The 15,546-nt window shown below is 38.0% G+C and overlaps 1 protein-coding gene across 2 annotated transcripts in view; it reads left to right on the top strand.

Moving 5' to 3' along the window:
• Positions 1 to 5,136: 5,136 nt before the first annotated feature.
• Dve (SATB1_N and homeodomain domain-containing protein dve) overlaps positions 5,137 to 15,546 on the top strand; it is an 83,297-nt gene continuing 72,887 nt past the window's right edge. Inside the window, exons 1-2 of one of the 2 annotated variants that reach the window (XM_076447586.1) lie at positions 5,137 to 5,745; positions 6,178 to 6,240. In XM_076447586.1, the coding sequence (XP_076303701.1) occupies positions 5,656 to 5,745; positions 6,178 to 6,240 (153 nt within the window). In that variant the 5' untranslated portion in view covers positions 5,137 to 5,655. Of the gene's footprint in view, positions 5,746 to 6,098; positions 6,241 to 15,546 lie in introns of both variants that reach the window. The other variant, XM_076447587.1, reaches the window with a different exon arrangement.

Here is a 15,546-nt window from a genome sequence, read left to right as displayed (position 1 = left end):
ATATATTGACATCTTCAATTTTAAAAATTATTCAACAATTTTGAATTTCATCTACTCAATTTTGCTATAAATGCATAAAGATCCGCAGTCTACTGATAATTTTGATTGCCGTTGAAAGAAGCAATGGATGTTAAATTTTGAGGGACGTTTCTCAACTTCTCAGATTATTAGCGACTACTTGGTGATGGAATTCTTTATAATGTAGAGGTCTACTTTTGTAAACATGGTTTCTAAGGTGTCGTTAATGATTACTGCAATTGCTTGTGTTTTCTCACTAAGGTGTTTTTCCACTCTGTTAGTATTTGTATCTGCTTCTTCTGTGGTTGAATGTTGGACAGTCCCGAAGAATGCGGATGTGTGTGCTGTGTTAATTTTCTATGTCATTTTTAATTAAATTTGTCATGTTTAATTCATTTCATGTAAGAATGCTGACTCGATGCAAGAGCAAGGTAAATCCACATTTTGGAGATTGTTTAATCAATCAGCCAAGTATAAATAAAATATATACAGTACTTCGGTAAGTAGGTAAGAGTGAAAAAAATTTCCTTTAAGATTGATAAATAATCAGACTGTAGATTTGATGCATTTACGACAAAACTGAATGGGTCGAAAACTGGAAAGACATTAGATGAATTTAAGGATATTGTTATACATATGTATTATAAAAAAGTCTTAAATAAAATGAAAAGCAGTTGAATGTCGGTACTTTGCGACTACCATATCGAGGCATTCGCATATATCAGAGAATCCGTATCAACCTCGAAGGGATTAGGAGTTTCCATGTAGCGAATACCACACGTTTGTTTCGTTTCGCGAAATCGGTGTCCCCAATCGGATTTGAAAAGTGTGGAATGATGTATCCGCGAACGAAATCTCCGGTTTTTCCCAATCTGTCACCAGAAATTTGTCCGACAGAAGATTTTCGGCTGGCTTCGTGCCGATGTGCCCGCGTCCCGGGATAAAAATCGCGAGATCTTGTTTGAAACGAAAGAAAAATACCTGTGCTCAACTGAAAAAAAAAACTCTCAGTAGAACAATAACAGTTAATACTACCGGAAGTCTATTAAGCCTTTTGTCTCTTACAATTTAATTCCAATGTTCCAAATTAAAATAAATCTCTAAATAAAATAATTTGTATTGCTTCAAGAGGTCAAGATGATAGAAAATTAAAAATAATCCAATTTTGGCATGAGGTTTGTGAGACGTCACTCTAAGGCAAAGGATTAATAGGATTCTCAAAAATCAGAAATCGTAATAATCGTAATAAGCAAAATTATTAGTTACTGAGGGAGGCTTGTTGATTTACAGTTAAAATTGCTGTTTAAGCATTCATTAACCGTTTGCACTCGGAGCTATTTTATCTCGAGAATTAAACATTTCTTCCAAGACAGAATAATTCCATTCCATATTACTTTTTTTCTTTGTATGAATATAAAATCGAATGAATATAAAATGAATATAAAAGTTAAATTTAGTAATTGATTAGATACCGACACATTTAATAATGTAAACAATATTTTGAATGGCGCCTCAGAGTCAACATTGGAGTGCTGACGGTTAAAAAATCTTCAGCAATGGATCGCAGACATTTAAAAACGATGAAATAATAACACACCAAACTATTCAATTTTGATGTTTATAAACAATTGGAACAAGGTATTCCTACAGCTGTTAATCAATTGGGGCAGCAGAAATGATGGGGGAGTGGAGAAGGGTTGAAAAAAGTTAAAAAGTGAAAAGGTTAAAGGTTAAAAAGGTTAAAAAAAGGGGTTAAAAGAAATCATAGCGTCGCTGTCACGGAATAGAACGGCGAATGGCATACGTCACGTGATCAACGGATTAACTGACGAGCACTTTGCCTAATCCTAGGATTATCTAGTTTAATACCCCAGCGCTATCGGAGCTCGGTCGAGATTAAGCTGACCGATCTCTCGCTGATCAGGTTTTTTCCCGTTCGCATAAATCGATATCAATAACGTCGCCGGCCGATCTGGGTTAAACGACTTTTGCTGTTTGATTTAATCGAATGCAAAGTATGCGGCTCGCGGTGCGTGCGTTCAACGCGTCGTTTGACAAATGGAGCGTCTTCGCGAATCGAAAGGAGAACCGACACTCACGAATCGGAACCACAGAATGACGACAGAGGAGTCCCGTGCGTTTAAAGTATCATAGGCGAAAACGATGATCGTTACTGCAATCCATGCACCGGAAACCGGAACTGATACGGGACGTCACCATAGATATAATCAACCTGTTATTGCACGCGATCCGTTACAAATGTTGCGCGGCTATTCAAGTCGGTGGAGTCGTTTGATAAATTATTCTTTTCATTCTTTTCACCTTTAAGTGAACTGCTGGGGCCGATACTGACCCATTCATACTAATGATTATCTCATGTGTCACTATTAATAACTATTTGGAATTTTACTATCCCACTAAGTTTCTATTTACCATTTCGATAGAGATGTATCTGAAATATAAATGTAATATTAGATACGAGTTAGTAGAATCGTTGCACTTACAAAGTACATTTTGAAGGTCTAATTATATGGGACAAGATTATTAAACTTGTTTCAAAGTACATCTTGAAGGTCTAATTATATGGGACAAGATTATTGAACTTGTTTCAAAGTACATATTGAAGGTCTAATTATATGGGTCAAGATTATTAAACTTGTAATCTTGCACGTGAACCTACGAGATAGAATTAAATGAAAGCTCTAAGTGTGTGTCAATTTTTATGCAAAACACGAATTCTTTGAACGAAAATAATATAACGATTTTTTGAATTCTTTCAAGGTTTTCATAAATGCATGAAAGAAAAAAAAGAATATTTATCGTGTATATGTATGAATGGAACTATACATGCTAGAGAACAGAATGCACATGAACTGCTTTGTTAAACAATTTTGTAGTTATGCGTTTTTATGGTTATGTACCTTGAATGTACATTGTCTATGCAATTAGACCCATTATAATCATTTCCCCATGTATTTAAGATATTATGTATTCATACTTTTATATTAAGGTGGAGTGGGGTAAGTCCGTCTACGGGGGGCAAGTCCGTTAATTGGTCATTCTTATTATAATATGAACGAAATTTCTCTAGCTTGTATTTATTAATGTAGTATAAGTCAGTATGAACTATTCGACATAGATGTCGCCCAAGAATAAAGGTGTCAACCAATGCTTTACTACAACCACTACTTTAATCTTGTGGCATACAATACATATGGCAAAATATTATGTTTCATACTTTATGGTGAATATACAATTGTTCAATCCACTTCTTCGAAATCAAGGTTAATCTCCATTTCAAATTGAATATAAATAATAAAGCTAATAATCTAAAAGAACTCTCGCCTCACACAGCACCATTCCGTCACACACAGTAGACGATGATTACGAAAATTGAGACAACAATAAAATTATTTTAGAAATTGTAAATTGTTATATGAAGAGAGACGTAGTACGTACAATTTAAAACAGAGGAGGCATTAAAAAGATTTAAGGCCACCAGTGAACCCAGAGTGTACTAGTTTTACCTTAATAAGATAATTAAAATAAGAATGATATTTCTATTTGGCTCCTGTGTCTTGCAATCAATGCAAACATTTTTAATTGTGCATAAAGATCCGCAATCTATGTATAACTATAATTCGACTCGTAAGTTTCGCGATTGAATTTCATTCATAATGAAGAAAGCTCAAATAATTGAAAATCATTTAAATTTTAATAACTGGACTGCGGATATTTACGGAATTTTCAATTTTTGTAGACAAATTTTCAGGAACTGGTACCAAATAAAATTCTATTTTCATTCGTAGATCCAACATAAATAAAAATCCTACTAAATTCTGTTGAATTTAATGCTCCAGCATTGTCTGAAAATTTTTATTCGCCATAAATGTATAAAAATCCGCAGTCTATTAATAACTACACTTCTCTTCTGCCGAACCGAGTATGCTCCGAATAGTTTAACAAACTGAAAATATGACTAAAAGTACTACAATAGCAGATGAACTATTTAAATAACAGATGCATTCGTTACTGCGTATTTTATATATTTATCAAAAAAAATGAGTGGGCACAATTGAAACCAGAAAACAAATTAAAAGAATTTGAGAAAACGCCGATAAACCAGATTCTTAAAATTACAAAAGGAAGAGAACAAAAAGTTAGGCTACTGTATTTTGCAATTGACGCAAACAATTTTTCCGTTACATAAAGATCGGCAGTCTACCAAAAACTATAGAAGAATTATAAAAATGCTAGTGGTAGATGTGCAACAACCTCTTACGTTCCCATCAGAAAACCAAAATCCCCACGAAGAAGCGAGCCCGCAGCCTCGAGCGAAATCTTGATATCTGCTCGGCAGCCCCCGGCCCCAGTGTCCACGTCTCCCAGCAGCGTGCGGTGTGTTGCAGGTGCACAGGTGCAACGGTATGAGTGCATCTTATCGTTAGACACACCCCTGGCGCGGAAGCCGCGCAGCTATGCGGCGGGGTACCGGAAAACTAGCTCGGCGAACAGAAGTGGGAGTCGAATCGCGTATAGACCTCTAGCCAGAGAGAGAGAGGGAGAGCGGGAGATAGCGGGAGAGGGAGATCAGCCAAGACGAATAGAAGCAAAGACAGAGCAAGGGAGAAAGCGATACAGGGGTAACCCAGAAAGCGGGAGGAAGAGGGGTCGAGGATGAAGAGGAGATGTTGGAAGAGGGAAGAGGATGAGACCCGTTGATGAAACAAAGAGGGAGAAACAGAGGGAAATTCGAAGGAAAACACGGGAGAGAAAATAGTCGAAGCACCGGCGGATTGGGTGTACCGGCAAAGGGGACCAGGTGGATGAGTAAGAAAGAGAGCCGCGTGTCGGGGAGGAGGAGACGATCAAAGAGGGCGGGGGAGATAGAGATGAGAAGAGGGGACTTCTGCATCTCTGTTCGGAGGAGAAGGAGGAGGTGGAGGAGGTGGAGGAGGTGGAGGAGGAGGAACGAGGGAAAGGGAAGCTGCACGGATGACGGAGGCAGTTCTGAAGGGTTTGAGGGTGAACCATCCGAGTGAGGACCAGGATAGTCTTCCTGTGGGGCGATGGAGGCCGGCGCGGTGGTGGGGTGACACCGACGTGGCGCGGGTAGGACGGTGGGTAACGCGGGTAGGTCGGCGGGTAGGGCGTCGCAGGGGCAGAACCAGCGCCGCGACGTCTCGGCGTGCACAGTCGCGGCTCGAACGCCGTCCCATGCGAACGTGTCGTCCTCGCGACCCGTGCTCCACACACCAGGCAACGTGTACCATGTCTCCGGTCTGATCTATCAGCATTGAGAGCTACCTCGACCCGAGACTATCCTGCTATCCAGGGCCCCACCCGATCATCTGTTCCCCCGTGGATTACACTGAGAGACTGACATGAGACCGAACGTTGATGCCGAACGTTGGACAGTGCTCCTCGATCGATGCTGAGAGATTGACAGTTTGTGGACCACGGCTGCGGACGTGCGAGAGGATCATGTAGAAAAAATTTCCAACCACTTGTTAGCCGGCCGCGTGCTACCGGTAGCTCTAGCGATTTCCTAACAGTCGCGCCAGTGTGCTTCACGATCATTAACATTATTCGCACGTCAAACAGTCGATCGGGTATTTCGTTGGTATAATCGGTCGTATGTTCAGTGGGAACTCGAGCTGCGTTGGAGAGGAATCTCCGAGATCACCATCGCTCCCGAGACACGTGCGTGCAAAGCCGTTCTTTCTAGTAAGTGTGCGCTGTCGACTTATTGATCTCGGTGATCTAATCGATTTTAACCATCAATGATACGCTCTCCCGATTACTCGCGTTCGATTGACCCGGAACGGTAACGTCGAGATTTTCCATGGGACTATGAGAATTATCGGAAGTGCATGTTCTGCATGAGTTTTTTAGCTGGTCGATCGGGTATCGGGATTAAGGGTTGGGGGATCATGTTGACGACACGTATGGCTGTGACCAACCGCGTATTTTGAACGGAGTGTAGTCGAAGGAACGTCGCACGGCCGATCGATGACACGTAGGAACAGATAAATCGCGAAATCGGTGAGAATCGGTTCGAGCAATATCGGTGATTATAGTGTGATGCTGAAAATGGCGGCGACTTACGAGTCCCGGGACAATTATTAAGAAACGCTCCACGGTGGAATGGATTTTCAGAGCGCTATGGACACGTTTGTAGAGGCATGGATGGCTGCTAACACGAAAACGGATCAAGTACAGGTAAATGATTTTAATGGTATTTTAATTGGTGTTTTTTAAATGACCGAGTGTGTGAGAGAGATTTTTATTTTGTTTCTTTCGTTTTTTCATGTCGTGGGAATTGGCTGAATAATTGCAAATGCTACAAACGTTCATAACCGTGAATATAGTGTCGTCGAAGAACAACCCCCAACATTACACAGCCAATTTGCTACCCTTCCAATTTCACCCCTCCTGAGCACTTTCAGCTCATTGCCGAGCTAACTCCTCTATGTATATCAATTTGCCACTTTCTGCCGCGTCGTGGAATGCTCAAAGAGTTGAGCAATCGGTGAGAATCGTATGATGAGTTATGAGTTAATCTATTTTCTGAGCAGACCACATCTGCATTGTTTTTAATTGGTTCTGATTATTCTTTAATGTCGGTACGATTCGGTTATTGGGGAAATGAAACTTGAGGGACTATAAACTACAAATAGCAGTCACACCTTTTTGTATTATAATTATATTATAATTTAGAGTTGTGTGGAGAAAGCGATACATTTTTATTGTATATGTATGTCTAAGTAGAGGAAGCTAACTTGTTTTGTATTTTTATACGACGTTTTTACTATTAGAACTATATACAATTTTTATAGAAAAGGATCTTTATATTGTCAGCAATTCATTTATTAGCAGAAAGCTTTATTATTCCATATTTGGCTCTATTGCCACGATAGCTTTAAATTCTACAATATTTGCCAATGAAACAATTGCACTTATGGTTTTAATAGACAGTTGGAATGCAAAGAATAAGAATGCAAATAGACTGTTGGAATGCTTATAATCTAGAGAGCGTAGTAAAAATATTAGAAGAATTTAAAAATACTGTTATACAAAAATAAATTTCTATTTCACTCCAGCTTGCAAGTCGGATGGAAAATGTTTAATTTACATAAAAATCCGCTGTCTATATCAATCGCACAAGAACCTTGTCTTCCGTGGAAGACAGTTTTGTCACACAAACCCAAAAATGGAGTTGACAGTCTTGTAAATGATGAATGTAAACGCCGCGAAAAAAAAAGTTTTAATTCCACGCGTCGGTGATACAACCAAGTAATTCGTTGACAGAATGCGTTGAATGGTATTGTCCACGTTGACGAATAAGTTTAAAAGAAGAAGTAATATAAAAATCGGATATTTCACATGTGCAACAACCGAATGCATCACCGAAACAAATAGTGCCGGCGAGAGTGTTAAACAAAGCGAACAACCTGCAGGGAATATGCCAGCGAAAAAGGAATGATATAATTGAGAACACAGGGGGTTAAGGGAAAGTGCGACGACGTAAAAAGTCGGGAGCATATGTGCATACACACACAGGTGCACACACGCACACCGGGAGAGGTTCGAAAATTTCCGAGAGGTAACCGGAGCGTTGGTAAAGAGAGGGTTGGGAGAGAGATAATCCTTGGTAAAATCGCGGATCGTACGTGTTGCGTGGACGGGCATACGTACCTTTACACGTGTACGTACGGGGGGTCACGGGTTCTGACCACGATACGGATGTGCCCCTGCCTTCTTCCTGTGCCTGCGACCACGTTCACGTTCTGGCATTCAGTGCAATAAGACCGCATCTCCATTGACCAGTCGATCTTTTGATCGTCGGAAATTTCTGATTTTCATTTATGACCTGTATACGGTTCTACGCCTCCTCGAATAATCCCTCCGATCCTCTATAATCTCGAGCCTAGGGACGTTGCCACCATTTTCCTGCCGAAAAGCACGGGAATCGGAAACCAAAGTGTTCTAAATATTTTTAACAATACTTTTCATTAGGTTTAGTTTAAATAGGATCCACGAGTACAAACATTTACACGTTTACAGGAACGCTGATTTTGTTGCGTTTCTTCTGAAATAATTATTACAGTTCAATTAATATCTTCCACTTATTCGTGCTGTTTATATTCTCGGTTATTTCTACATACCTATGTATAAAAACTGTATACAAATAGTTTCATGAACATAAAACATTTTTAATGTTGCAATTACTGTTGGCGAGTATAGGTAAAGATAGTTACGTGAGAGTATCGGTTTTAGATTGAGAGCAGGACCTTTCAAATATCAAAATTTACGTTTTTGTGCATCAAAAACACTGATTTAATTCATTATTATTACAAGAGGTACAAATAAAAAATGAAAATCATTGGTGTGAATTGCAACCAGTCAAATAGGAGCTTCATTCTTCCTTTTATAATTTGAATAAGCTGAATCTTATACATTGTCTAAATTCTTTTAATTTGTCTATTCCTTTAAATCGCGTTAGTTCATTTTTTGTCATAAATTTTTGATTACATGTTTTATAATTGTCTCAGAATTTCTGAAATTAAACTACAGGGTAATCAACATGTGTTACGAGTTTCTTTGCATGACTATATCGCGTATACGACTACCTCAATTTGTAAGATTGCATTAATTAAAATAGGAAATGAAACCAGCTGTGTGGAGGCATACCCTTTCAGATGTCTGTCTATATTTAGCATACGTTCGCATTTGAAAAAAACTCGTACAATCGCTCGAATCACCTGAACTGGCATTTTATTAAATAATTGCAAAGGTGAGGTGCAAGCTAACGAGTCCAATAAAATTAGGAAAACGATAAAACGGGCACAGGTTTCAAAAATTATTCGTAACGAAACCATATTCTATATTAAATTGTTCTCCATATTCTACAGTTTTGGGAAAATGCAATGAACTTTCCAAGAATGGGACCATGAGCTTGAGTACATATTTTCGAATGTTTGAATCATTAGATATACTTATTTATGCAATACAAAAATTCGATGCATCAGTTGTAAGGAACAAGAGATAAATAAAGCTTTATTCCTTTTCTCAGTCAGTAATTTTAATAGGTGACAAATAAAATGGCTATACTTATTGTTAGATCTTCTTGATGTTTTCATATTTTCACTGTTTTGTGTTGTATCTATCAATTCTTGACAAAAATGCACAAAACCGGCTGTTTACTTATAACAAATCTAACATATCCTGAAAGTGTCCGACGTTAAGTGTCACAATTTTTTTTCTTTAAAATCGCAGAAGAAGACTTTGAAGAAGATTTATGTGCAATAAGTGTGTTTCTTCTATTTTGTTTATTTAATAGGATACTTAATATCCAATCGAGTATAATTTGATATATGTATTTTTTACAAAATCTTAGCTATCTGGTGCTCTTGGAGAACTTTTCCTAATGCTAGTCGGTTCTTCGGACCGGATGTTGCGAAGATCGGGAACAAACAGCGACGATTTTTCCTTAACAAACACGAGGACAGGATACCGGCCGGATTTAGTGGTATTGTGCACTGTTTGCCGATCGTTCGACTCGGCCTTTTCCCTCCTACAATTCAGCTACGGTGTAACAGGCGTTTGACTTCCGCTGCTAAAAATGGAGGGGAAGATCCAGGGAAGGCAATATAATACTGTGGGTCTAGTTTTCCAGTGTGAATAGATTACAATTTCTCCCTTAACCGTTACCAGGAAGGTGGAAATTAATAATTGACGGCGCACCCTGGTACGCGAACGCTATACTGTTTGCTATGCTATGCTTGCACTATTGTGTCCTGTATCTACATATGTATACGGTCAGAATTTTCTTGGCTACGATTCTTTTCATTACTTATTCGGCAACAATTTCTCAAATACTAGAGATAAGGGACAGTGTTGATTACTAGACCACGGATCTTCATGCAAAATAAAAATGTTCTGAATTTATTATGGGAAGCAGAATTGAAATAAAAATTGATTTCACCTCTTAATGGCTTTGTTACATTAAAATCAACATTACAATATTCTGAAGTTTTTCTAATCTTTTACCGTTTTATATTTCACGCAACCAATTTCTTCATAAATGCATTAAGACCCGCTGTTTAGCGTTTACGAATAAAAATTCGAATTAAAAGTAATTAAACCGACTTCGAAAAAAGCACTGAGAAGTATGAAATAATCTCCCTTTAATTTATATGAATACACACGAACTTAAATACGATATAATCTTTTCGGAGGCGGCGCAAAATTGAACATTTTCCAAATGACAGATGTTGCTGATTATGATTTCATTGGAATATGGTGAACTTGGAAATCAGTAGGTGGGAAGAGAAGATACATTAATATGTGAAAGCATGTAGAAGAATTTAAGGATTATCGTAATCTCCAGCGTCGAAAATTTTCAATTCTGTGCCGCCTTCGAAAAGATTGTATTGCATTTAAGTTCGTGTGTATATTCACATAAATTACATGGAAATTATTTCATACTTTTTAGTGCACCTTTTAATGCGTTTGTTCGAAGTCGGTTTAATTTTTTTTTATAAAATTTTTATATTTCACACTTTTTAGTGGAACGAGCAGAATTTGTGGAACACCGTAGGATGGGTTTTTTCGGTCTTATTGGTTATTTGCAATAAAAACCGCAAAGAATGAAACAATGCAAAATTTGTTTTCAAGGGACCAATCGAGAGACATCCCCTAGAGAAATGCAGAAGGTTTCGTCCTGATTAGTTCATCCATCTCGGAGTAATCGGTGAACACGCATGAAATAATTAATTTTTCGCAAATAAAATAGTAAGGAATAAAAAAGTGCAAAATTTGTTTTCACGGGACCACCTCGGGGACATACTCTACAAGATGCAAAAGGTTTCGTTCCGATTGGTCCATCCATCTTGGCGTAATGGGTGAACATGCATAGAAAAAAAGGCACATGCAGATCGAATTAAGTAACCTCCTCCTTTTCCGAAGTCGGTTAATAACGTTCTGTACCGTTGAAACGAAACAGTTCTGGAAATACAACTCAAATCCAAGAATTGTCGCGGTGCACAGTGTAGTCGAGAAGCTGCGAAAACCTGGCAGAAAATCGAGATATGAAAACTCCAGAATTCATGATTATCCGTCAGTAAATTATAGTTAAGAATATGCTCTCGTGGAAACAGTAAAAAATAACGGTATTTAGTCGAGATCCACCCAGCATAAAAATATGAGATTTAGGAATTTTGAGATTTAGGAGTACGGGCCACCATAATTGAAATTCCATGTCGACTTATAAGGAGTCAAAGCGTACGGTGTAGGTAAAAAGTACGTGCTGCCTCGAGGCCTTAATTAACAGCAATAAAAATAATACAGAAATAATATCCAAGTGTACTATCAAGATCTCAAGAGCTTGCGTATTCGTTAATTAAGGGGGTTCTCGTTTAATCTCGCGGCATCGAACGGTACCTACATAGAGTAGGACATTTAAAGGACACTGTGTATATCGGCCGAGTGTGTCTTCTAATCGACGCGGGCTACCTAACGAGCCTCGTGGACATCGAGATAAACGAAACACATTTGTGCCGTTCCAAAATTCCGCTGGCAGAAAGTTATTACGTTATACATATTATTGGTCGCTCAGAAAGTTCGTTTCAATGTAAACTCGGAATAGTTGTTCAACGAGCTAAACGGCATGATCAAGTACGAGGGAGCTTAATGCGCACAATACAAATTCAATCTAGATTTTTAAGAAAGCAAATTGCCGTAAACGATAAACAAGCCTACTATAAATGGCAACGACAATCTTGCGAATGAGGAACGCGAACGATCGAGAAATATTAAATTTCCGTGTTAATCAAGAAACTTGTAATTCGTTCACAGAATCTGGAAATCAACAAATCGCATTACTGAATTCGTTTTTCTATGAGCTAAAAGTGAGAGCTTGTTATTTTGTTTGCTCGTCACCTGCCACTTCAGACCGAATACTCTTTTTCTCTGACCAAAATGACGCGGCAGAGACTAATTTAAGTAACTAATAATTAGACCAACAATATAATTATCCGATTTTATGCAGCTACGGCAAAAATGAGTACAGGAAACATTGCACAGTTGAGAGATAAAAGGAATTCGAGGATGTCGAGAAATTATCATCGACTTGTTAAATTGTTCTTTGGCCCCAGTACCTTGTAATTGGCGCAGAACATTTTCATTTTGCATAAAGATCTGCAGCCTACTAATAATATATTCGGCTAGTCAAAGACGCGTCCTTGTCCGGGCTATGGTGGCAGGATCGTGCGACGTGCACGCACCGGGCCCACGTGTGCACTCGAAAGTGCGTACATGTACGTCCAAGGATAGGTTTGAGACACGCATGGTCACGGTATTTGACCACCCCAGCTACCGGAATGATTGTAATCCATCTATCCGGCCACCGAAGCCGATACATCAAACGCACGTACAACTTTTCTCCTCTTTCCCGGCCGTTCCTCGTCCCCTTTACTCTTTCTGACGTGCTATCGGCGCATCGAACACCACGTAAATATCTCGTTAATATTTATGACAATGTCGATGTTCGGCTAAACCGTACATCGGCTGTTCTAGTAATTACGACGCCATTTACTGGACTAAGGATGTTCGGTTGCGACGAAGTTCACTACACTACAGTGGCCGAAATTTCTATAAAGTCACTATGTTTTGTGCCCGTGCGAAATCAATACGGGCCGGTTTATGTATGTACTTCTTTAAGGCCTGGTTTACGTTGTATTTTTGTCCAGAAGAATTTAAAAGTTGTTGCATACGTCTTGTTGTTACTGGGAGCTCCAATTCAGCTCGAAATTGTGCTGCATTTTTCCTTTCCTTAGCTGCAGACCTCATTAATATTGAATGTTGTCTCTGACTATTTTTTATTACTACCTTTAAGATGATTTTTTTCCGTAATTTTCACGTAAATTGATATAATTATTATTCACAGTATATGACCGATTAGTTTTCTTAGCAATTGCGCGATTAGAACAGCCCATATCTTTATAAGCATCGATTGATGCTTTTTCTTCACTTGTTAGTACTTTTCCTCTCGGCATTCTCATACACGTGAATCAAATTATAACAAACAGGATTTCTGTCAGTTCTAAAACTAATACTTTTAGAATATTCGCAGTTCTCCGTAGTTCTCTGCTCAGAATACAGAGAAACACTAAGTGAGTTTATAGAAACTTCGCACTTGTGTTCTGCACCACACAGAAAAAAATCAAAACAAACGTAAATAGTAAACATAGCGGTCTAGAGTACGCAGTCTCTCTATCCGAGTGTCTACAAGGCACAAGACCAGATACGATAAATCAACAAAAATGGTGATATTTTTAAAATATCTATGGAAAAGAAGATGACTTTATAGAAATTTCGACCACTGTACTAGATAGATACACACTCCCGCTCATATGTCTTAGGATAGTAATCATTAGACTGCGGATTTTATGCATTTATGACAAAAATGGGCACGCACAATTTAAAGCAGTGAACATGTTAGAAATATTTAAGAACGTCAATGTGTATTAGTTTCAGCTTAATAGGATAATTAAAAGAAGAATGCAATTTCTATTTGACTCGTGTGTCTTGCGAACATTTTTTATTTTGCATAAAGTTCCGCAGTCTAGTAATCATGTTTGCATCGAACTCTGTAGAAATGAAATAATCGTTGAACGATGCGAACAAATTTTTCCTTATTTAAAGGTTCACACGTCAAGGAAAGGATGCTGCACTCGAATATCAAAAATCTTACCAAGAAGTAAACAAATATTTATATCTTCTTTTCATCGAAGAATCCTCCACGTTTCTTTATTACAGTTTCCACTATTCTTGGCCTCCGTGGGCCATAAATATTGTATTCTTCTTCTAATTATCCTATTAAGCTGAAACTAATGCATTGATGTCCTTAAATATTTTTTAACATGTTCACTGCTTTAAATATTATACGTACCCATTTTTGTCATAAATGCATAAAATCCGCAGTCTACTGATATACAATAAACCTGTAATAATATTTGTTGATCGAAACGCTCTATAACATTTCACTGAGGGAATATTACAAATAATAAAGATCGAAGTAAATGTCTTCAGGTTCTAAGAAAATTCTGTTTTAAGTGTTTTAACTTGGATGTCTTGCTCAACTGCTTCATGTACGAATTAAATGAAGTTCGATGTGATCAAAGGTGCCATTGATTTTCTTATTGTGGTAACTGAACGAGGAATTTTGATCGAATTCAGAACAGACATGCTACTAAAATGATAACGTACAATTTAATAGAATCTAGACGAGTTTAATTCTATAGTTTAGAGCATTTTTCAGTGCAGTTTCGCGTATAATAGTAATCAGTGTTCGTAACACGTGACTTAACCTTTCTTTTATCGTTCCCAGGAGCATATAACCTCTACAAGAGGGGTTGGTTTAATATAAGTTTGAGGACTTAAAATACCATATATGCTATTCATGCAAGGAGTTTCCAACTGGGATTGCACTGGGTATTTGACAGGAAATGCAATTGTGTGGAATTAAAGATGTATGGGGGAATACGCATTTATATTCCGTTCCCCATGTACATAATTTAAAGAATTCGATGTTACGTGCCATCTTTCGTGCACACTGCGTAAATTGTATTAGGGTCGAATGATATTCGTGGGCGTGCTTAGCTAATATTAATAATACAATACATACTTTAGTCATCCTTATATTTAATTAATGTTCCTAATTTTCAACATTTTATACAATTATAGTTTTAAATTGTAAATAGTGAAAGAATACAACAGAACATGCCTTAACTGCTTCATTCCACCTATAGTAGTTGAACAACCCTCATGATAATAGTTAGAATAATATTAGTTTTTAAATATGGACAATTTTACGAGAATCAGCAATTTAGTGCTCAAATAATTTTTGAGTCCACCGTATATTTAGTTAACAATAACCGTACCACGACCGGTCAAATGACCGCTTTCACATTCTTTATTTTTTAATTATTGAAATTATAAAGATGCTTCCATTAGAAATTATTCAATAAACTTCTTTATTCGAGCACGTATTATTATGAAAATTGTGAAAAATCTAAACAGATTCAGTCTTGTAATTTTTATAAAACAATATAATGAACTACACGGGTGAACTTTAATTTACCGGACTCAAAATTAGTACCTTTCTCCTACGAGTTATGATGTATTCGGTATGTAATTTAGTAGATTTGTATCCGGCGCGGATGCGGATCGAAGTTTCGATCCTCTAGGATCAATAGTTGAGAAGCTATGGGCGCTTGAAGTTGAGCATTTTTACAGTTTCTTGACAGGTAAGGGCGCCGCCATATTGGTTTGTAGTGACGTCCGCGAGCCGCTTACCTTGCCGCCGTCCCCCCACCCTCGATCTAATCCTAAAAAACTCAGCAAGCGGCGTGCGATCGTCATTACAAACCAATATGGTGGCGCCCTTACCTTTCAAAAACACTGCAGATTGCTCAACTTTAAGCGACCATAGTTCTTCAACTATTGAACCTAGAGGATCGAAAT

The sequence above is a fragment of the Lasioglossum baleicum genome, chromosome 3 (assembly GCF_051020765.1).
Source record: "Lasioglossum baleicum chromosome 3, iyLasBale1, whole genome shotgun sequence".
NCBI classification, from domain to species: Eukaryota; Metazoa; Arthropoda; class Insecta; order Hymenoptera; family Halictidae; genus Lasioglossum; species Lasioglossum baleicum.
The sequence above is the reverse complement of the archived record's forward strand: the minus strand, read 5'-3'. Positions and strand labels throughout refer to the sequence as shown.